At 44.2% G+C, this 23,947-nt stretch overlaps 1 protein-coding gene across 1 annotated transcript in view; it reads left to right on the top strand.

The window, feature by feature from the left end:
• The first annotated feature begins 1,545 nt into the window (after positions 1-1,545).
• Eif2ak1 (eukaryotic translation initiation factor 2 alpha kinase 1) overlaps positions 1,546-23,947 on the top strand; it is a 38,749-nt gene continuing 16,347 nt past the window's right edge. Inside the window, exons 1-10 of the mRNA XM_038344994.1 lie at positions 1,546-1,746; positions 5,345-5,503; positions 8,799-8,932; positions 11,070-11,107; positions 12,450-12,549; positions 14,223-14,303; positions 16,384-16,483; positions 19,264-19,321; positions 20,162-20,486; positions 22,836-22,947. Of these exons, the coding sequence (XP_038200922.1) occupies positions 1,641-1,746; positions 5,345-5,503; positions 8,799-8,932; positions 11,070-11,107; positions 12,450-12,549; positions 14,223-14,303; positions 16,384-16,483; positions 19,264-19,321; positions 20,162-20,486; positions 22,836-22,947 (1,213 nt within the window). The 5' untranslated portion in view covers positions 1,546-1,640. The remainder of the gene's footprint in view (positions 1,747-5,344; positions 5,504-8,798; positions 8,933-11,069; positions 11,108-12,449; positions 12,550-14,222; positions 14,304-16,383; positions 16,484-19,263; positions 19,322-20,161; positions 20,487-22,835; positions 22,948-23,947) is intronic.

The raw sequence follows: 23,947 nt of genomic DNA on the forward strand, positions 1-23,947 counted from the left end.
TATTTTCAACAGCACTGCATTGGCCACCAAAGCAGGGATATTACCAGACGACAAAGATGGTACACCTTAGAAATGTTTGTATGTTTGCATGTGGTATATTCACGTGTGTATGTTCATGAACATGTGAAGGTCATAGATTGCCATCAGCTCTATAGTACTCACCACCTTATTTCTCTTTAAATTTGTTTGTGCCCACAGAGGCCTACAGGGTTTCGATCCCCTGGAGCTGGAGTTACAGGTGATATGAGCTGCTAGACATGGATGCTGGAAACCAAACTCAGGATCTCTGGACGAACAAGTGCTCCAATCACTGAGACTTCTCCACCTTAGTTTTTTGAGACAGGGTCTCTCATTGAACTTGGAGCTCCCAGATTAGGCTAGACTAGCAGGTCAGCAATCCCTCAGGCTACACCTGTCTCTGCCCTTGACAAGTTCTGGTGTAACATGCATGGCTGTACCCGGCGGCTTCTGTGGGGGGCTGGGGTCTGAACTCAGGTCTTTGTGCTTGAGCGAGAAGCAAACTTATCTCCTAAGACCCAGGGTGGATTTTTAAATCTGAACTTCAAGCCATGAGTCATCTAGGGTGGTTGTGGTGGGGGCTCACGAGGAATAAAATACAACTCTGGTTTGACAACAATTGTAAAGTTGTCTCAAAAGCCAGAGGAATTTCCTTGAGATTAGATTCTCTTTGGAATCTGGCCAGCATTTCCCATTTTGCTAAGATCTGCAATGGATCAAAGTAAATTCATCTCTAGTTGAGCCAGGTCATGTAGACGAGTTTATTTTCATTATTTAGTTCAGCCTGGCCTCAAACTCACTACCTACTAGATTTGCACTTTTGATCCTCTTGCTTCTACCTCTCCTCTCAAGTGTTCAAATGGAGGAATTCAAAGGATAAACCATTATGGTGGGTGTTATTTTCTTTTTAAATTATAAATCATTGTATATACAATAGATTATCACTTCTAAAATTAGATTCTTTTAGGTGGCTGATTTCTCAAAAATTAACCTACAAAGGTAGATGCTGGAGAGATGGTTTAGCAATTAAGAGCCCTTGTAGAGGACCTCGGTTCAAATGCACAGCACCCCATGGCAGATACCAACCCCCTGTAACTCAGGTCCCAGGGAATCCGATGTCCTCTGTCCTCTTCTGACCTCCACAGGCAGCAGGCACACACTCCCACTTTATGTCCATTACAGACTAGGAGGATCTGCATCTGAGTGAGAAATATGCGGTCTCTGTTTTTCTGAGTTTGGATCACATCGCTTACTATACTTTCTAGATCGAAGCTGCAGGCGTGAGATTTGGGAGCTTACGGAAGTCTACAGGAATAACTCGGGCCGGTCAGAGGAGGACAAAGAACTGTCCACCTGAGTCAGGGAGTAAAGGCTTCCTGCACCAGTGCCGCGCCTCGCAAGCCCAGTTTATCACGCCCACTCGCGCCCGCACTGGATCAGCCAATCGTGTCCTTGCCGGGAAAGGGGGGCGGGGCAGGGATAACCCTCCCCTAACAGAGGTTCCCCGGTCTGGAGACGGGACTTCCGTCTGTTCTAGGGTTACTTCCGGCTCGGGGGAGGTAATTGCGGCGGACGGCGTCAACGGAGAAGCAGAGGGTGGCTGCTGTCCGCTCGCGGCCGTGATGGCGGGAGGTGGCGAGAGCGACGCAGACGAGGACGCGGCGGGGGCGGTGGGCGCGCCCCCTGCCATCGACTTCCCCGCGGAGGTCTCGGACCCTAAGTATGATGGTGAGACGGGGATGGCTCGCGCAGTCCCAGGGCTCGCTGTCCGCTCGGTTCCCTCGCGCTACTGGTCCTCGAGAGCCACCTGAGGCCCCAGGCCACTTCGGTGTTCGAACTCGGGCCCAGACCTGGAGGGCACCGGGAGGCTGCGGACGGGCCGTCGAGGGTTAGGTCAACATTTATTCCAAGAGCGTCTACGATCTGCCCGCTTGTGGGCATTTATAGTCTTTGGCCTCCGTTCTGTGCCGCTGTCCAGAGGCCGCTTTTCACCTCCTGGCCTTGACTTGTTTTTCTTCGCCGCTGATTGTAATCTTTGTTCACTGGTAGTGGGAGACTTGCTTCGCGGATAACTAATGATTTCTCCTAACGAGGCAGTGTGGGAACGCTTACATTTTCTTGAGGCTTTTAACACGCGTAAATCAAATTATGTAACATAAGGTAAGCGGTCTTAAAAACATTCATGTAGGTCAAAGTTCTAGTATTCTACGAAGAGTGCAGAGGGTTGCTACCAGTTGCTTTGGCAGTGTTAAAAATGTAGTTGTGCTCTCGATAGTGGATACAGTGAGTCGTGTGCACACTTGCAATCTAAACACTTAGAAGGTGAGGCAGGAGGATCAGGAGTTGAAGGCCAGCCTGAGCTTCATGTTGAGTTTCAGGCCACATTGCAGTACCTAAGACTGTGTCTCTAAATAACAAAAAAGAATGATTGCAGTGGAGCAGGGGCTGTTGCTCAGTGACAGAGGGGCGTTTTAGGAGGAGTGAGATTCTGGGTTCATCTTCCAGCATTGGAGGAGGTTTTAGCTGTATACTATCTCATAGAATAATTACAAAGATTTACATATTCGGCTGAAGCTTGAAATAAGTATGTCGTAGTGGAGTTAAAGGTGTAAACCAAATGCAGGTTTCCCCATTTTCATTCTTAAATACTTCCTGTAATTGACCACAATGAGAAACGAAAACAGACCGTGCTGGTGACGCGAGTAGGCTTTATAGAGGACAGTTTGTAAGGTAATTTTTTAAATGGATACGCAGATTTTCCCACACAGCAAGTGGTACTTATTGTAACTCAGCAAAGAAAGCATATGTCATGGGACAGGCCCCAGCTGTAAACATGCAAGTCTGTATTTCTGTGACATGGTGATAAGGGTTTCTGCAAACCAGAGATTATTCTGGAAGGGAGTGATCTTGGACACACTTTAAAACTTTTTTTCCCCTTCTTCCGTTAATAATATTGTGCTGCTTACATATTGTCATTTCTTCTAAAGAGGTTTAGAATGCCCAGACAGTTATTTTTTTTTTAAATATATAAAAGTCTTTAGAACATCCAGGATCACCTTGAATATGTGAGGCCAGTAGTTAATGGCATTCACAGATACTCTGGACAATTTGAAGAGATCACACTGCTGGTTAATGGGAGAGTCAGAAAATTCAAAACCTCAATGTAACTTTGGCAGTTCATTGTAGAAATTCTAGAGCCAACAACAGTCTTGGGCCTAGTTACTTTAGGTGCTGTGTATGGGACAGAATGTGTTAATGACACTGTTTTCCAAGTCGTTTTCTTTCAGACATCACCAGTTTTTCAAAAGTATTCTTTTGGATTAATCCTTCAAGGTGGTTTACATGCACGTGTGCACACTTTTTTTTTTTTTTAAACTGGGGATTGAATGTAGGTTCTTGAACAAACTAGTCAAGTGCTCTGCCACTGAGTTACTCTCCCAGCCAGCCCTCTGTCATAAGCTGCTTTCTGAATTCACTGCTGCCCCGTCTGGTTTTGAACTTTTCTTAGCCTCCCAAGAAGCGGGCCTTAAAGGACTGTACCACCAGGCTTGGCCCTTCTCTTACCAATGGGCTGTATGGAGCATATTTTCCTGAGATTGAATCTGATTATCTCTTTTCTTGTATGTTTACTGACATCCTGCTGGCAAATGTCTGGAACTCTTAGTTCAGCTGCACCTGCATCTGACTTCCTGCTACTTTTGAGAACTTGGAGTCATTTTCTGTTTTAGTTGTTTGCCCTTCTACTTGGGACTGAGACCAGGAAATTGGAACTTTTTTTTTTGAAGTTGGAACTTTTTGATCTTTTTTTTTCCCCACACTGTCTATCTGTTGTTTATTGGCCTTTAAAAAGTTATTTTTAACTGCGTATATGTATGTGAATCTGTGTGGGTATGTGCATATGCGTGCAGGTGCCTCCAGAGACCAGAGGCATGGACTCCTCCTGGAGCTGGACTGACAAGCAGTTCCGAGTCTCCTAATATGGGTGCTGGGAACCAAATCCTGTTTTCTTTTTAACTGCCAAGTCATCGTACTAGCCTGTATAGGCCTTTTAAAAGTTGTCATTTTCTTAAATTATTTTATATTATTTTACTGGCACTAGGGTTTCATGTATCCTAAGCTAGCCTCTAACTTGCTAGGCAGCCAAAGATAACCTTAAACTTTATGCACCTCTTGCCTCTACTTCCCCATTGCTGGAATCACAGGTATATAAGTGTGACTGTGTCTAGTTTTATGTGGTGCTGGGGGCTGAACCCAGGGCTTCGTGTATGCTAGGCGAGCGCTCTTATCAACTAAGCTAGAACCTCAGCCATTTCTTAAGTTCTTTGTGTAGGGTGTATGTATTTTGTTTGGTTTTGTTTTTTAGTTTTTCAAGACAGGGTTTCTCTGTGTGGATCTGGCAGTCCTGCAACTCACTCTGTAGACCAGGCTGGCCTCGAACTCACAGAGATCTGCCTGCCTCTGCCTCCCAAGTGCTAAAGACATACGCCACCACTGCCAGGCCTCTTAAGTTCTTAAAAATTGATTTGGTTATTATTTGGGGTTTTTTTTCATATTCAAAAGTAGAATTTTTATCTAGGCTGGTTGTGTAGCTCAAGCAGTAAGAGCATTTCATATCATGTTTGCAGCCCTAGAGTTAATCAGTCATTCACATCCCCCCAAAAAAGACCTGAAAAATTAGACTTTCTCATTGCAGAAAAGAGGAAATGATAAGTATAAAGAAACTGACGGTCATGGTGCACTAGCTAATCCAGCACTGGAGACAGAGACGGGAGGGCTGCTCTAAGTTTGAGGCCACCCTGGTCCTCCAGCTTTCAGCGTCAACTCAAATTCACCTCCAGAAAAATCTTACGTCTTTTTGTTGTTGTTGAAGTGTGTATATGTATGTGGTTTGTCCGTTTGTGTGCCTTCTTGTTCAATTGTGTGTGGACGCAAGTGTCTTCCTCGTCGCTTTCCAAGCTTCCCTGAAGTGTGCTCCCTCGCTGAACCTGGAACTTGCAGATTTGGCTAGTCTAGCTAGCTGGGTTCCTCAGGGGACCCCTGTGTCCTATCAGAGGCACTAGGATTGCAGGGGGTGTTGCTGAACCTGCTTGACTTAATGTGGGTGCTGGGGACCCAAAAACTCTGGACCTGATGCTTCCACAGTAGGCACATTATCCACTGAGCCATCTCCCCAGCCCCAGGAAAACTTTCCTAACCTGACTCACCGCAATTACACTTTGACTCCGTTATCTCCCTTGGGTTACTTCATTCTCTTGTCTTAACTAAAGCATGCTATTTGTCATTATAAGACACACTTACCAGTAATGTTTTCCCCTTTTATTTTTAGAGTCTGATGTCCCAGCAGAACTCCAAGTGTTAAAAGAACCCCTCCAGCAGCCCACGTTCCCTTTTGCAGTGGCAAACCAGCTACTGCTTGTCTCCTTGCTGGAACACTTGAGCCACGTACATGAGCCAAACCCACTTCATTCAAAACAGGTGTTTAAATGTGAGTAAGACTACATGGGTATTGTTAAGTAAAGCTTGTAAAAAAATGCTGCCTTTAATGCTGTGTTTCTGAGAAGCAGCTGGTGTATAAATAGTGGGTACAAAATAAGTGTGAATGATTTCCCATTTCTTAAATTCATTTCAACTTTCCTTTGCATAATTCCTTGTAAATATAAAATTGCATGTGATCCAATAAATTAAAAAATGGTTTTACAGCAATAATATGATATTCATCTCATTCTTTAGCCTCAGATGCTAATTGTATCAGAGGCTGACCTTGAACTCCTCCTCCCTCCACCTCCCAAGTACTGGAGTACCGGCAGTGTGTTACCACACCTAATTTATATAGTGATTCAACCCAGGGCTTCTTGTATACTGGCAGAGACTCTACCACCAACCCCAGACACTGCCTCAGCCCTTGACTGGAGGACTGGAGGAGTTCCATACCATGTTCTTGAAAACGTTGAATTTTGTTTTTCCTGCTTAGGATATTTGTATTTTAGAAACGTGAGCTCCAAAGTTTGCAGAATTATTTGTTATGGTTCCGGTTTTGTCTTGTTGACCAAGACCAGCTTTATCTTCAGCTGTAGATTCAGGTTCCTTTCTACTGAGAAATCCTTTCCAAGTCTTAGACGTCCTCACTAAAGAAAGATGTCTTTACATGGTCTTAGAAAGCGGCTTGTTTGCCGGGTGGTGGTGGCGCATACCTTTAATCCCAGCACTCGGGAGGCAGAGGCAGGCGGATCTCTGAGTTCGAGGCCAGCCTGGTCTACAAGAGCTAGTTCAGGACAGACTCCAAAGCTACAGAGAAACCCTGTCTCGAAAAACCAGGATATAATGTCATTTAAATAAAGAAATGGACATGAAGAATGAGTAAAATAATTGCTAATACATCTTTCATGGTGTGTTTGTTTATGACGTTTGTATGTGAGTGTGGGTACATGTGTGTTATTGCTTTCATGTGGAGGTCAGAGGGTGGCTTTCAGCAGTTGGTTCTTTGCTTCCACTGTGCTTCTGTGGATCAAGTTGAGTTTGACAGGTATGCATGGGCAGAGTCCTCATGGTGCATCTTCTATCTTGAATAAAGAGATCTCATATTGGGGCTTATAATCAGCTTTGTGTGTGGAGGATGAGGCTTACAAAGGGATGCTCCTAGCTCCAAAGTACTGCACTGCTGTAATAGGTTCATGGCTTTGAAAAGTTAGAATTTTACTATGAAAATCTTAACTTATAAAAAGCAGATCTGTGTAGCATGAATAACAAAAACCCAGAGACAGATATTGGGGTTCAACCTAAAGATCAGAGAAGCAAAGCAGCCAAGCCACTAGAGAGCTCTTACTGCCGTGAAATCATCAGGCTGAAAGAGAAGCCAGTTCCTGTCTCATCCTGCCTTACATTCCTCTCTAGTGTTGGGATTAAAGGCATGCACCACCACCGCCTGGCCTATAAGGCTGACTAGTGTGACTGCTAGGATTAAAGGTGTGTGCAACCACTGCCTGGCCTATATGGCTGACTAGTGTGACTACCTTTGCACTGACCTTCAAGCAAGCTTTATTTATTAAAATACAAATTAAATATCACCTCAAATTTGTGTGCACAGAATTTTTGTTGCTGTTTTTCTTCTCTACACAGGGATCTTACTCAGGGTATTGTGCATTCAAAGCTGGTGCAATACCACTTAACTACACCCCAGCCTGATGGTAGAGTAGTTTTGAATGCCATATATTGAGCCTTTTTAGGTGACTGAACTTTGAAACATGTATATTTTAGCTAGGTGTGGTGGTACATACCTGTAATCTGAGCGTTTGGGAGGTAGAAGTGGGAGGGTTACGAGTTCAAGGGTCAAGGTTCTTCATTACATAACACGTTTGAGGTAAGCCTGAGCTATATGAGACACTGTCTCACTGGGGAGGGGTGCTATTTAATTTTTTTCTTTAAAACAGACCCTAGTTTAATTTAGTAGTATTTTTGTTAGTTTGCAAAATTTCCCAAGAAAATGTTTTTGATGAGAGTTGGGTCATTGCTAGGAAGATCCTCTACAGTTACCTGTATTCCTTTTTGGTTTGTTTTCTTCTGATGGTGCTAGACATCAAACCCAGGGCTTCATAATGGTGAGCTTTTACTCCTGAGGTACATCCTCAACCATATCTGCTTCTCTTTTATCTCCTCTTCCTCTTCCTTACCCCTTCTCCTTCCTCCCTCTCCTCTGTATCTTTTGTCTGCTGCCTCTTTTCCCTCTCTCCTCCCTTTCTCTAATCTTTCCTCTCCTCCTGTCCCCTCTTCTTTTCTCTCGCCTTTCTCCCTGTCCCTTCCTCCCTCTTCTTTCTTTCCTTTTAAAAATAAAATTATTTTATATGTTTAGGGTTTTGCCTACATATGTGTCTTTGTGACATGTGGGTGCCTAGTGCCTGCCTGCAGAGGCCAGAGGATGGGCTGGCATTGAACTGAAGTCCTGTGGAAAAGCAACCAGCACTCTTAACCACTGAGCTGGCTCTCTAGCCCTCTTTCTCCTTCTTCTTTCTTTTTTCTTTCTCGTTCTACACCCCTACCAATTCCTTCTCCTCCTTTTTCTTTTCTTTCTTTTTTTTAGTTTGTCCAGACAGGGTCTCTCTTTGGCTGCTGTCCTAGAACTTGCTCGGTAGACCAGGCTGGCCTTGAACTCACAGAGATCTGTCTGCTTCTGCCTTGCAAATGCTGGGATTAAAGGCATGCTTTTTTTTTTTTTAATAGTCTCATTGTGTATCCCTGGCTGGCCTGGAACTCACTATGCAGATATGTAGACCAGGATGGCCTCATACTCACAGAGCTCCACCTTCCTCTGCCTCTTGATTGATAGGGTCAAAGATGTTCGCCAACACACCTTCCCTACCCTTTCTTCTTTGTGCCTCTCCCTGGCTTCTCCCTGTTTTTCTTGTTCTCTCCCTCTTCCCCTGTTCTCTCTCCATCTTGACTTCTTTTTTTCCTCTCCCTCCTGTTCCATTTCTCGTGTGGTGTGAGCCACCACACTTGGGCCTGTCTGTATTTATGCACAAATTAAGGACATCTCTAGAGAAGCAACTTTTTCTGAGGTACCTGGTGCACTATAGTCTGTATACCTAGCTGCGATGTCCCCATTCCCCTTTGAAACAGGGTCTCATTTAGCCCAGGCTAGCCTCAGACTTTCTGGGTGCTGATAGATGACCGTGGACTGCAGATCCTCCTTTCTTACCAGCCTGCATTCTAGAGTAATAGGTTTTCCCCCCTTGCCCGGCCTGCTGTCAGTTTTTCTAATAAGAGCTTATCATATTTTTTTATAGTACTCTGCCAGACTTTTATCAAGATGGGGCTGCTGTCTTCATTTACCTGCAGCGATGAGTTTAGCTCTCTGAGATTACACCACAATAGAGCCATCACTCACTTAATGAGATCTGCCAAGGAGAGAGTCCGGCAGGTAAGCCTCCCACATGTGCTTGTGTGTGACAAGTCAGTTTGAGTCTTTGAAGAACCATATGTGGGGGCCGATGAGATAGCTCAGCTACTAAGAGAACACTTGCACAGGAACCAGCTTTGGTTTTTAGCATCTCCATGGTGGTTCACCATTGGTAACTCTGTGGAGTGACCACTATGGGCACCAGGTACCAAATAAGGTAAGTACATGTAGGCAAAAACACTCATATGCGTAAAATACATTGGAGAAGGAAGGAAAGAAGGAAAGAACACTATGCTTTGTAGGGTGTGTGGCTCAGTGGCAGGGCATTTGCCTATTGTGCCCAGTGCTGTGTTGTATTTCCAGGGCTAAAAACAAAACAAAACAAAAAAACAGTAGAGAAAGGTGTGTGTGTGTGTGTGTGTGTGTGTGTGTAATGGGGGGGGGGGGTTCAAGACAGGGTTTCTCTGTATAGTCTTGGCTGTCCTGGAACTCGCTCTGTAGACCAGGCTGGCCTCAAATTCACAGAGATCCTCCTGCCTCTGCCTCCTGAGTGCTGGGATTAAAGGCATGTGCCTCCACTGCCCAGTTAGAACTGTATTTTTTAAAGCATTACTTAATTTTAATTATGAGTTGGTTCTTAAAAATAGTAACTTGGTCAAGTTGACAGTATTAGTTCTTATTACTAATATTTACTATGCTAAACCATTTTATGGGTGCTAGGGGAAAAAATGGAAGAAAATAGCCAAAACCCTAAAACCTCATGAAGCATATGTTCTGTTGCAGGGGGCAGTAACAGTAGGCAAAATCAAAACAAATGTGGATGGCACATAGGTAGTGAAGGCGATCAGGGAGTGCTGGGAGGGGCACGTGACTGCCAGGTACAATGGCCATGGCAGTCCTGCCTGGGAAAGTGGTCAAGCCCAGAGCTGAGAGACAGTTACCTGCAGGCGGGAGGTGGAGGATTTCAGACAGAGGAACATGTTAGCAAGTACCCTTGCTGGGTGTGTGCTGGGGGTAGTATGCTGCTCAGTTCTGCAAGGCTGCCTTGCATCTAGGTGGAGCAGGTAAAGGGAGGAGTGGAAAAGAGTGGGGAGGGACTGTGGGGGTGTGGGGTTGTTCCCTCCTCTCTCCTTCCTCACTGAATCCACTACAAGGGGCAACAGGCTGGGCAGTAGCAGCAGTACTATTGCCTGCTACTGTTTCCTTCTTTACTCTTGGACAGAATCTCACCCTGTAGCCCAGACAGTTTTAGAACTCTGTAGCCCATGCTGGCCTCAAACTCTCCACACTTCTGCTCAAAGCCTCCTAACTGATGGGATTACATCAGTCATCACTGCCAGCTTGGAGTAGGATCTCGAGACCATTTGAATGGACACAGGAGTGGACACCGGAAACATTGCAGGATTTTAAGCAGAAGAACATTTTAACATGTTCACACCTGCTATTGTGGTGGAAATGGGTGAAGAGATTCAAGGGCAGGGAGGCAGGTGCAAGGATATGGGCAAGAAGATGGGGTAGCTCCAAATGGGGTGGTCGCTGGGGGATAAGAATAGTCAATTTCTGTATAGGTTTTTGAAGTGAGTCGGTTTTTACTCATGGAGCTCCTTATAAAAAAGTTCTTAGCTCTGAAATATTTTTAACCATAAACTGTTAAGTAATATTAAAATATTTTCAAGCTGGACATGTGGCTCAGTCCTGTAATCCCAGGACTCAGGCAGAGGCAAGAGGATTGCTGCAAGTTTGAGACTAGCTTGGTTTACATGGTGACTTCTAGGCTAACCACGACTACATCAATACCCTGTATTAGAAACAACAACAAAAGCAACGAAAGGTTATTCTTATCCTGATGGCTCTCGTTTGTAAAAAAAAGAACCCAACAGGTTGTGGCGGGAAGATTCAGTCCAAGGCCAAGTTTTGCTATATAGTAAACCAGTTTCACACACACACACACACACACACACACACACACACACACACCAAAAAAAAAAAAAAAAAAACCAAAACAAAACAAAACAAAAAAAACGTAGTAAATAAGTAAAATGCTAGACCATGGTCTTGTTTTAGGTATGTGAGCATTTGGATTATTGTGATGTTGAATTTGATTCCTTGCTTGTCAGATGTTTCAAATGGTTCTTAGAGATAATTGTTTTGGTTTTAGGATCCTTGTGAAGATAAATCTTACATGAAGAAAATCAGGTATGTATCCAATACTTTTCCATGAACTAAACTAAATTAAAAGAAATCAAAATATTTTATAAATATTATTTTTTGCTGGGTGGTGCACACTCCTTTAATCCCAGCACTCAGGAGGCCGAGGCACGAGGCTCTCTGAGCTCACAGGCAGCCTGATCAGCCAGGGTAAATTCTAGGACAGTTATGACCACACAGAGAAACCCTGTCTATAAAATCAATAGAAAACAAACAAACAAAATACTTATTTTTTCTTTCTTTTTTGAGACATATTCTTGCTGTGTAGTCTAATTTGGCCTGGAAGTTAACACTCATCCCCCTGCTGCTCGGTCCAGAGCACACTGGATTGCAGGCGTGTCCATCCACCGTGCCTGTCTGCTCTAGGAGCCCTTGTTTCTTCTTCCCCATTGCTGAAATTATAGGTGGGCCGCCATGCCCTGCAGGTGTCTGTTTGAGGGCTGGGGTCTGCACTGAAGTTTTCATGCTTGCAGGAAGCAGATGCTTTCCCCATTCAGATATCACCCCAATTCTTTTTGAGACAAAGTCTCTTTGCACCCCAAGCTGTCTGCATACTCAGGTCCTCCTGCTGGGATTATAGGCAGGTCTGGGCCAGCCATGTCCAGCAAACCCCACTGTTAATTAGACTACTGATACTTCTTTTAGGAGGACACCTTTGGCCTTTTATTTTATTAACAAAATTTTAAAAATCTGTAAGGAGCCTGGATCATTTAAGAATCTAAGATTGGGAGTTGTGTGGCAGCTTACAACCGTAATCCCAGCACATGGCAAACAGAAATGGGAGGCTTGCCACGTGTTGAAGGCCAGCCTTGAACAACATAGTGAGTTCCAGGAAGCCTAGGCTCCAGAGTAAGACCTTGTCTCCAGTCCCCAGCAACCCCCAAAAACATGCAAACAAGAAATTTAAGTAAAACTATTTGGTAACGGGTGTGCACGGCTGTAGCTTCGGCACTTCGGAGGTAAAAGCCGCAGGTTCAGAAACCTAAGGGGCAGCTTTGGCTACTGAAGACCCTGCCTCTCAGCAAGAAAGAAAAAGCTCACTAATTACTCACAGCGATCGCTTCTGTCCTGTTTCTGCTGTGTCTAAAGCCTTGCTGCCGATTGCTGCTGGGATGCTGATTACTAAATGCAGTGAGCCCTCTTGCTATTTTTATTACACCCTTAATTCACCTAGCCATTTTCTCCCCATGGGAAATTAGAAATGTCCTTTTAGCTGATTCTGTCTACCTTGCAGTTTACTGATCAATGAGTCCCAGCAGGTTGGCAAAACAGTGTGTACGGTTGATGGTCACATCTTCATATTGATGCTCTATTTGTACTTAACTTTTAGATCCAGGGAGATAGCTTTTGAAGCACAGACTTCACGCTACTTAAACGAATTTGAAGAGCTTGCCATCTTAGGAAAAGGAGGATATGGAAGAGTGTACAAGGTTTGTTTTATTTTGGGTTTTTTTGGGGGTTTTTTTGTTTTTTTTTTTTTTACTGTTAGCTCATTTTAACCTGTTATGCAGTAAGTTGTGTATTTTAAGAAGTTATTTTCATTATTATGATTAGAAGTACACATAGATTCCTAAACCCATGTGTTATCATTTCCATTTATCATTTATCATTTGCAGGCAGTTAATAGGGGACACTGAAAACCAACCCATCTGGAGCCGTCCTCTCCCCGGGAGATTTGTCCCAACCGTTGTCTGTTCTCTGGGCACACTCTCCCCTGTCTTAACTGGGGTTTCTGTTGCTGCAACAAAACACCATGGCCAAAGAGCAAGTTGGGGAGGAAAGGGTTTATTTATTTGGCTTACCCTTCAGCATTGCTGTTCATCGCTAAAGGAAGTCAGGGCAGGATCCCGGAAGCAGGAGCTGATGCAGAGGCATGGTGGGGAGCTGCTTGCAGGCTTGCTTCCCATGGCTTGCTCAGCCCACCTTGTAGAACTCAGGACCAGCAGCCCAGGGATGGCACCACCCACAACGGTCTGGGCCCTCCCCGAGTGATCACTAAAAGAGAAAATGCCTTACTACTGGATCTCATTGGGCATTTCCTCAGCTGAGGCTCCTTCCTCTCTGATGACTCTAGCTTGTGTCAAGTTAACACACAAAACCACCCAATACATATAACAACATCAAAGAACAAACTTAATAAAAATATAGTTTAAGAATATTTTCAATTTAGTGTTTTCAATCCATAGGTTAAAGAGTATTCAACAGAATGATAAGGAATTGGCCTTACTCAAATTAGAAGTTGAAACTTGAAAACAATATGCTGAGCCAGGTGGTGGTGGCGCACACCTTTAATCCCAGCTCTCAGGAGGAAGAGGCAGGCGGATCTCTGTGAGTTTGAGGCCAGCCTGGTCTACAGAGTGAGTTCCAGGACAGTCAGAGCTAAAAAACAAAAAACAAAAACAAAAAACAAACAACAACAACAAATAAACAAACAAAAAGAAGCTGTGCTGCCGCAGATACACCGCAGTTGGTAGCGCTCTTGCCTGGCATACCCAAATCCCTGGGCCTGATCACCAGCACCACACAAACCCACAGTGTTGTATGCCAGGACACACAACAGGAGGATCAGAGTCAGCCGGGCGGTGGTGGCGCACGCCTTTAATCCCAGCACTCGGGAGGCAGAGGCAGGCGGATCTCTGTGAGTTCGAGACCAGCCTGGTCTACAAGAGCTAGTTCCAGGACAGGCTCTAAAGCTGCAGAGAAACCCTGTCTCGAAAAACCAAAAAAAAAAAAAAAGAAGAAGTTCAGAGTCATCCTTGGCTACATATGAGCTTGAGGCCAGCCTGGGCTACCTGAGCCCCGGGCTCAGAAAGAATGCAAAAGATTGTGTTTCTGAAAACATGCTGCTCTTCCGTCTGGGACTCTGTGAACAGCTGTGCTAGCATTCCCCATCTTAGGCCGCAGCCTGGGCTTGGACAGTTGAGTTTGCCAAGGTCCTGCTCCAGAGCACCAGGGCTGGCTTTCCAACCCTTGTGGGAAGAATGGCTTAAGCCTTATTTGATCTTTGGTGGTTTGGGTTATCAAAGTTCACATGATGTAAATTCCTTTATTCACTTGGATTTGTGATGGAATTTAATAGTTTTTCTTTCTTCTGGCTCTTTAGGTCCGGAACAAACTAGATGGTCAGCATTATGCAATTAAGAAAATCCTGATTAACAGTGCAACGAAAACAGACTGTATGAAGGTACGATTTCGGACGAGTGTGTGCAGGTTCACATGCAGTTTGTGTGTGAGGGTGCCAGTGCCATGCGTGCTTCTGAGTGATGGTCCTTAGGTACGGCCACCTTGGATTTCCAGACAAGGTCTCCATTGTACTGCAGCTGCTCACTAAGTAAGCAGGATTGGTTGGCCAGTGAACCCAGGGATCCTCATCTCAACCTCCTCAGGGTTGGGATTACAGGCATGGGACATGCCCAGTCCTTTATTATTATTATTATTATTTTATGTGTATTCTGACCATCAAACTCAAGTCTTCCTTCTTGGCAAATTGAGCACTTTACTGACTAAGCTATCTCCCTAACCCTGAAAGTGGAATTTCAGAAAATGATGTGAGCTGGCCCAGGCATGGTGGTGCTAAGCAGAGTTAGGAGGATCGGTTCAAGGTCTGCCTGTGTTATGAAGCAAGTTGCAGGCTAGACTGGATGTCTCAGATCCAATCATAAAACCCTTCAAAAAATAATACTATTTGAGCTGGACTTGCTACATGTACCAGTAGTCTAAACTGCTGGGGAAGGTGAGGTGGGGTGATCACTTGAGACTAGCCAGGACTGTATAATAAAACCTCATTGTTTAAAAAAAATGGGGGTGGATGCCTGGCAAGTCAGGTATGTGATCCCACTTCTCAGGGTGAAACTGGAGAATTGAAAATTCCAGGTCTACCAGGGCTTCAGAGTGAATTCACGTCTAGGTACCTTAGTAACACCTTTTCTCAAAAAGTAGCAGGAAGGCTGGGGATAGAGCGCAGAGCGGGAGTGCTTCCCTCCGTGTAAAAGGCTCTCGTTCTGCTGTAGTAAGAGAGAGGGCAGCCCAGGAGGGAGTTAGGAGGGACACAATAGTTGTGTGCTTTGTTTTGAAAGAGTTAGGTCTGCATTTATGCATATTTATTTGCTAAATAGTAGGTTTTATCAGTAAACATGAAAACTAAATTTTTATTTGATGTAATTTTTCTTTAAAGTTTTATTTTTTTCTATTTTATTTCATGCGTTTGTTTTATTTTTGAGATTATGTCTCACTATGTAGACCAGGCTCGCCTCAAACTAGCCTGCCTCTGTCTTCCAAATGCTAAGAATAAAGTCATGTGACAGACTGTGTACATGTCTGTACATGAATGTGTGCCCACAGTTCTTGTGTGGGGTCAGAGAACAACTCATGGGAGTTGGTTCTTTCTCTTCCTTCTACCATGTGGATTCAGGTCATCAGGCTTGGCAGCTTGGTGTCTTTGTCTTCTGAGCTGTTTCACTGGTGAGAAATTAATTTTCTAAGTACTTGGTTACCATACTGTGCAGCTTTTTCCTTGAAAGAATAGGTCTCGTACAGGACCATCTCTTAGAGACATGCTGTGTGGTCCTGGATAAATCTCCTTCTCTTCCACCTCACGGTGTCTCTGTTTAAATAACAGTGACAACCCCGTCATGGCGCAGCTGTCACCCCAGTGCTCAGATCCTGAGCAGGAGGAGCCGCCAGGCTGTGCCGCATTGTGAGTCACTATCAGAACAAACATAGAAGCAAACAAAACCACTTCCCAGAGGCTGGGGTGAAGTTCAGTGGAGAGAGGTTATATAGCATGCTCAAGGCTCTTAGATCTCAGCAGCGTTTTAGAAAAGGGAAAAAGACAAAGATAAGAAAATCGGAGGAAGACTGGTGGTCTCTCTTGGTTACAGTGGGGAGGGATACAGGAATCAAATGAAGTATCAGGACATGGCGTAGATGTGGAGTTGCTGGAGCAATTGCTGTTTGGCTGGGCATGATGGTGCCAGCCTTTAAGAGGCAGGATTCAGCACATGAGAGAGACGCAGAGGCAGGACCATCTCTGTGAGATTGAAGCCAGCCTGGGTTACACAGTGAGATCCAGGACAGCCAGTACTGTATAGAGAGATCCTGTCTCAAAAAATAACAACAAAAAATTAGTTTGTCTTACACAGGATTGTTCCTATTATTTCTATGTAGTTTATTTCCTTTTTTTAGAAGAGTTACTATTTTTCTTCCAGGGTGAGTTTTTATTGGGTAACCAATAGCCAGTAAAAAGCAATTCTAATTTTGTTTAGGTGCTCCGAGAAGTAAAGGTTCTGGCAGGTCTCCAGCACCCCAACATTGTTGGCTATCACACTGCATGGATAGAACATGTTCATGTGGTTCGGCCACAAGGTAAGTTGCTTTTGATTTCATTTATGTATTTTTTTTTTCTTGGAGAGGGGTTGTTTTTTGAGACAGGGTTTCTCTGTATAGCCCTAGCTGTTCTAGAACTCCCTATGTAGAACAGACTGGTCTTGAACTCACAGAGGTCTACCTGCCTCTGCTTCCTGAATGCTGGGACTAAAAAGATTGTGCCACTATATCCAGCGTTTTTAAAAAGACTCTTGTTGTTGTTGTTGTTGTTGTTGTTTTAGATGGGGTTTCTCTATGTAAATGTCCTGGATGTCCTGGAACTCACTTTGTAGACCAGTCTGGCCTCGAACTTACAGAAATCCACCTGCCTTTGCCTCCCAAGTGCTGAGATTAAAGGTGTATGCCACCACTGCCTGGCTAACAAAGACTTTCTAAGTTTTACTTTACTTTTTTGAGACAGAATCAGTCCAGCCCTGGCTAACCTTGAACTCATGGAGACCTACCTGCCTCTGCCTCCCAAGTGTGGGGGTTAAAGGCACGTGCCACCACATCTACTGCCTGGTTTATTTTTAATTATGTGAATAAGTATGTTTCTTTGTGGGGGAATACACACATGCTTATTGGTGCCCTTAGAGTCCAGAAGAGGGTATTGGACCCCTGGATCTGGAATTAGTAAATTGTTAGCCACCTGACATGGGTGCTGGGAACGGAAGTTCGGTTATCCTCTACAAAAGCAATATATGCTCTTAATTGCTGAGCTGTCTCTGCAGCCCCTGGTTTTGTTTTTTGAGACAGGGTTTTACTATGTAGTCCTAAGTAGCCTGGTATTCTCTCCATACTGGCCTCAAACTTCCTGTAGTTCTTCTGCCTATGCTCCCAGAGTGCTAGGGTTGCCAGCATGCCATCATGCTTGGCTAAGGGAAGTAATGTTTGTCGATACAGTCAATCATCCCTAGCCTAAAACTTGAAAATCCAAAAAGTTCCCAAATCTGAAACTTTTAGAACCTCATAAAAGTTTTGATGAAAGTTTCTGTCCCATCAGGTCCCACAGCCATTCAGTACCAAATAAACACACAGAGGCGTATATTAATTATAAACTGTTTGGCCTATTGCTCAGGCTTATTACTTATTGACTGTTACTACTTAAATTAACTCATGATTTTGATCTATGTTTAGCCACGTGGCTTGGTAACTTTTCTTAGTGAGGCATTCTCATCTTGCTTCCTCTTCATCTGGCTTGCGACTGCATCTCTGCCTTTTCTCTTCTCAGAATTCTCCTAGTCTGGTCACCCTACCTATATTTCCTGCCTGGCTACTGGCCAGTCAGCATTTTATTAAACCGATATGAATGACAAATCTTTACAGTGTGCCAAGAACATTATCCCACAGCATAAATGCACACTTTTTTTTTTAAGTTTTAGGATGGGAAAGCCCTCTGGTATTCTGTGCATACATTCTACCAAATCTGAAGAGCGTTGGTCTCCACCTACTACTATGTGTACTCAATCTGTGCATGAATATCTATCTAGTGAGCTTTTGTTCTTGAGCCAAATCTGCCCTGCCCTTGCATACACAGGTGAAGAATGGTTTTGTTTTTATTTACTTTAATTTTTTTTGAGACAAGGTCTATACTGTTAACAAGCCCAAATTAGTCTCAAAATTAATTAGCTCAAGTTGGCCTTTAAATCAAGATCTTATCTCAGCCTCCTGAGGACTGAGATTACAAGCATGTGCTTGTGCACACACAGCATTAATTTCTTCTTAGTTTTGGTTTTGCTTTTTTGTCAGTGCTGAGGATTAAAGATGCTAGGCAAGCAGTCTCCTATTGAGCTATGTCTCCAGCCCCAGGTTTTTCACTTTTAAATCATCAGAAGGAGGGGCTTGGAGATGGTTCAGTTGGTAAAAATGCCTGCCATGTAAGCGGGAGGACCTGAGTTTGGATCCCTAGCAATTATGCAAAAACACTGCAATGAGGATCCCCAGTCCTAGCACTGGGGATCCCTGGAGACCATTGGCTGGCCAGCCTCTCCCAAGTTGATGAGCTCCAGATTCAATGAGAGACTTTGAATCAAAAAAGAAGGTAAAGAATGAAAGACAATAAGGAGTTGATCTCTGTTCTCCGTAGGCAAGTACAGCACATATACACACTAACACCCAAATGCACAGGTGCATACACTCACATAAAGCCACGTGTCACCATACAGACACAACACACGAATGCAAGGAGCTGGCAGAAGAATATTTTATGAAAAAAATGTATGAAATTCAAATTATAGTTCAATCAAATTTATTAGAACATGAACTTATTTTAAAGATTTATTTTGTGTGTATGTGTTTGAGTATATGTATGTTTATCATGTGTATGCAGTGCCCATGGAAGCCCAAAGAGGACTTCAGATGTCCTGAAACTGGATGGAGTGACCGGTGTTTGTAAGCTGCCTGATGTGGGTACTGGGAACTGAATTCAAGTCCTCAGTGAGAGCAGCAAGTGCCCTTAATTGCTGAGCCATCGCTCTGGCCCCAGCTTACTCACCTCTTGCCTGGAGTTGCTTTTCACCACAGCAGAACTACATCTGAGTCCATGAGTCCTTCAACCTACTGTTTACTGTCAGATCTTTAGAACCGTGGTGATCTCAGTTACTGGGACGTCTCTGCAGCTCCTGCGGTGTCTTCATCTCTTAGACTAACTATTATGTTGCTTTTGACTTGCAGCTTCATGGGTGCTGTCTGTCTGTTTTAGCTCTGAATTTGTCTGTACATTGAGCATCATGGCTGCTTACAGATGCTTACAGCTGTTTGTGTTGATTTCTGTTTGGCAGGCAGAGTTCCTATTCAGCTGCCCTCTCTTGAAGTGCTAGCGGAGCACGATGGGAACAGGTATGTGGACTGATGTCATTTGTGCGCATAAACATTGTTTCTGTCACCTGCAATGACTTGCTTTTGTCGCTGCTACTAGGAACTTGGGAGGAGTGTTGACTTACTTTCTGCTTATTTTCTTTTTTCTTTCTTTTTTTTGGGGGGGGGGTGGGAAGGTTGTTGTTGTTTTTGTTTTTCGAGACAGGGCTTGTCTGAAGCTTTGGAGTCTGTCCTGAAGTAACTCCTGTAGACCAGACTGGCCTCGAACTCACAGAGATCCACCTGCCTCTGCCTCCCGAGCGCTGAAATTAAAGACATGTGCCTCCACTGGTTTTCTTTTCTTTTTTTTTAATCCTTTTGTCATTGTGTTTATTTTCCCTACAAAATACTAAATTACTTTCTCCTGTGACAATTGTATTTACTTGACTTATTTGGTACAGGGTCTTGCTGTGCAGCTCAGACTGCCCGTTACTTTGTAGCCCAGGCTAGCTTCAGATCATCCTGCCTCAGCTTCCTGGGTCTTGGGATTATAGGTGTGGATCACCATTTCTGACCCTCTGTTAATACTTTAAATCATAGTTAATGCTAGACATATTTGATACTCTTAAAATTTAAGACAGAGTTTTATGTAGCCCAAGCTTGCCTAGAACTTGCTATGTAGCTGAGGATAACCTTGAACTACTGATCTCCTTCCGTTCCCAGTGCTTTCATGGTGGGAACTGAGATTACAGGTTTATGCCAAAAATACCTGCCTGGTGCTATTTATTTAGACATTTGTACGGTTCATCCTGGCTTAAAAGAATGATTTTGATACTCTTGCCATTTACATTCACTTGTGTGTTACTGTATTTTTACTTCTAGAGATCAAGGTGGTGTCAAAGATAATGAAAGCAGCTCATCCATTATCTTTGCTGAACTCACTTCAGAAAAAGAAAACCCTTTTGACAAATCTGACATTAAAAATGAGAACAACAACCTGGTGAGCTACACTGCCGATGTAGTGATCAGGGACAGCGGTGAATTTGAGTCGTCCGTTGAGCTCCGAGATAATGGCTTGACCGATTTGTCTATCGGACCAATTGTCAAGCATCATCTGCCGCCGGGGCATAACTCAGACTTGGAAGGGAATTCTACATCCACAGATGAGTCTTCCGAAGGCAATTTGAGCCTGCTGGAGCAGACAGAGGTAGCGTGCTTTCCCAGATCCTGCTGAGGTGTTCACTCACTGCTGTGTCAGGGGTTTGCCTCTGTGTAGCCTCCTTCTTCCTCGGCTGACTTCCGGTGGTGCTCCATCTTTCCATGTGGTGTTCTGTTTATCTCATGGACTCACTGTGCTCCCTTTAGCTGTATGGTATTTCTCAGGTTTGGGTCCCCCCCGCCCTGCACACAGGTTTTCATGTAGCCCAGGCTGACTTGGAATGAGCTGTGTAGTCACAGATGACCTTGAACTTCTGATCCTCCTGCCTCCACCTCTAGAAGGCTGGAATTCCAGGTGTTAATGCAGATCTGAGAATCAAGCCCAGGGCTTTGTGCTTGCTGGCAAGCACACTACTAACCCATTCCAGCCCTGCTGTAGCCTTAGCCTTAGTAGTTAGCTTTCCTCATTCACTTAGCTGCTAGTAACCTTTTACTCATCTTCCCATTGATCAGTGCATCCCTACATATTCTCAGTGGTGTGCCCTGCCTGAAGTTGGAAGTTTCATTCACCATCTCTTTCTAGTACATGCTAGCATTATACCATAAATATATACATATATTCGTGCAGAACAATTTTATATTTTTGGAGTGTGACTTTTGGTGACTCCTGTAAGATTACTAGGTCGGTTGTCAGCAAACTTTTACTGTGGTAAGTTTGCTAATATGCGTGTCAGACTCTCATCGGTATTGTTAATAGTTAGAGAACCAGAACATTAGGAGCTGGAGGGATAACTCAGTTGTAAAAGGCTTGCCATGTAAGCCTGACCTGAGTTTGATCCCCAGAACTTATATAAAAGTTTGGGTGTGGTGGTGCATACTTGTAATCCCATACTTGTAAAATGCCAGCGCTGGGGAGGTGAAGAGAGGTGGATCCCTGGGGCTCACTGGCCAGCTTCTCTATCCTAACTGATAAACCCTGCCACCCCAGTGAGAGACCCTGTCTCTAAAAACAAGATGGACAGCTCCCAAGGAACAACACCTGAGGTTGAATTCTGGCCTTCACATAGAAATGCATCTTGTATACACACATGAACATCCACAGACCCCCATGCATGCACACACAAAACTTGAACATTAATGGAGTCTACATGACAGATTATAATCTGTCAGAGTAGGACTGAAAATCTGTATGTACCAAAATAATTCTTATGAAAGAATGTGTGTGTGTGTGCGCACGCGCACACTTTTTTCTTAATGGAACATTTTCCTTAATGCTGAATCCAGTCGTCTGCCATCAGTTTAATGTTCTCTCTTTAGCCAGACACTGTGCTCAGCTTTCCCTTTGGGCCGCCAGCTCACCAATAATGACATGGAGACTTACTGTTCATTATGAGAGCTTGACCTTAGCTTAGGCTTGTCCCACTAGCTCTTGAAACTTCAACTAATCTATTTATTTTAATCTATGTTCACGCTGCTTCCTCCACTTCTGGCTTGTGACTCTGCCTTCTTCCCAGAGTTTTCTCTCTGTCCAGATTCTGCCTCTACCTCCTGCCTAGCTATTGGCTGTTCAGCTTTTTATTATACCAATCACAGTACATTTTCACACAGTGTACAGCTATCTAACAACAAGACACAATGTAAAGAGGCAGCTGTTTTAGTTGCTTTTTTATTGCTGTGATAAGACATCCTGACCAAGGCAACTCACAGAAGAAAGAGTTATTTGGGGCAAACAGTTTCACGGGGTTGGAGTCCAGGACCAGGACCTTCATGGCAGGGAGCATATTGGCAGGCAGGCAGGGTGTTGGAGCAGTAGCAGGAAGCTCAGCTTTTTGTTTTCTTTTGAAAATAGATTTTTTTTAAATACACTATATTCTGATTACCATTTCCCCTCCGCCAACTCTACACCCACCCAAATGCATACCCTTTCTGTCTCTGTGTCTCTGTCTCTCTCTCTCTCTCTCTCTCTCTCTCAGAATACAAACAGGCATCTAAAAAAATAATAATAGGCCGGGCGGTGGTGGCACACACCTTTAATCCCAGCACTTGGGAGGCAGAGGCAGGCGGATCTTTGTGAGTTTGAGGCCAGCCTGGTCTACAAGAGCTAGTTCCGGGACAGGCTCTAAAGCTACAGAGAAACCCTGTCTCGAAAAACCAATAATAATAATAATAATAATAATAATAATAATATAACAAAATAAAAATAAGCAAACAAGAATAGGTTACTTAAGGTTTTCTGCATGCAAAGCAAGCACTCTACCCACTGAGTGGCATCTCCAGCCTCAGGCTATGCTGTGACTCCTGTAGGAGACTCTAGGCAGCAGTTAGTCGGGGGCCAGTGTTTGTTGACAAATGAAGATGGTGTGACTTGGCATATGGGCACATGCTGTGTATCCTCTAGGTTCGGTACCACCTGATGTTGCACATCCAGATGCAGCTGTGTGAGCTCTCCCTATGGGACTGGATAGCCGAGAGGAACAAGCGGAGCGGGGAGTATGTGGATGAAGCTGCCTGTAAGTACCGTCTGTAAATCTGTTTCTTTCCGTATTCTTCAATACCAGCTATGAGTTTGACAATTATCTGTGATAAAGTGTTTGTTGGTATGGATGATGGTTGATGTTAGCTGTCAGCTTGACAGGGTTTAGGATCACCTGGATTTGTTCTGCCACACCCACGAGGGCTTATATAGGTTAGGTTAGCCTCTGGGGATGCCTGGAGGGACTTATCTTGATTAGGCTGCAGGGTGGGAAGACCTGCCCCACTGTAGGTGGCACCTTTCCCTGGATTGTGGCCCTGGCCTATGGGACAGAGAGAAAGTGAGCTGCATGATAATAGTCATTCATTGCTTTCTCCCACTTCTGACTGGGGACAGTGGCCTCAAGCTCCTGCCAAATTGGCATTCCTAGGAGGAGGGGCTGTGACCTTGAACTGGGAGCTGAAATAAATCTTTTCTCTCTTGAGTTGCTTCTCTCAGGGTACCTTATGATGGCAGCGGGAAAAGAAACAAAGACCATATTTAAATAGTAATATAGAGTTTAGGTCAATGATTTTGGATAGACGATTTTTGGTGTTTTATGTGCTAAAATGCACGTATTTGTGCAGGTGCATGCAGATTTGCATGTTGTGGAGAATAGAGGTTGATTTCAGGTGTCTTCCTCAGTCATCCCCCACCTTATTTTTGGGACTGTGTCTTCACTAAACCTACAGCTCACTGATTTGTCTGGGTTGGCTGGCCAATGAGCTCGAAAGCTCTGCCTGTTTTAGAAAAGTAACCGACAGGTCCTTCCAAAACAGTAGTGTCTTTAGAGATGAGAAAAAACTGAAAAATTGTGTTCAGCCAGAGGAATTATGGGAATGACAGTTGGGATTGCAGACATAAACCAGCCATGCCTGCCCTTGCTTTGAGCTCTTACTGTAGCCGTTGTGGTTGGGGGCTCAGACCTTCCAGCCCAGGACTCGGGTTGAAATCAAAGGCTGTCTTGAGTTCCAGGCTACAGTATGAGACTCAACAAT

Source organism: Arvicola amphibius, chromosome 10 (assembly GCF_903992535.2).
Source record: "Arvicola amphibius chromosome 10, mArvAmp1.2, whole genome shotgun sequence".
Lineage (NCBI taxonomy): Eukaryota > Metazoa > Chordata > Mammalia > Rodentia > Cricetidae > Arvicola > Arvicola amphibius.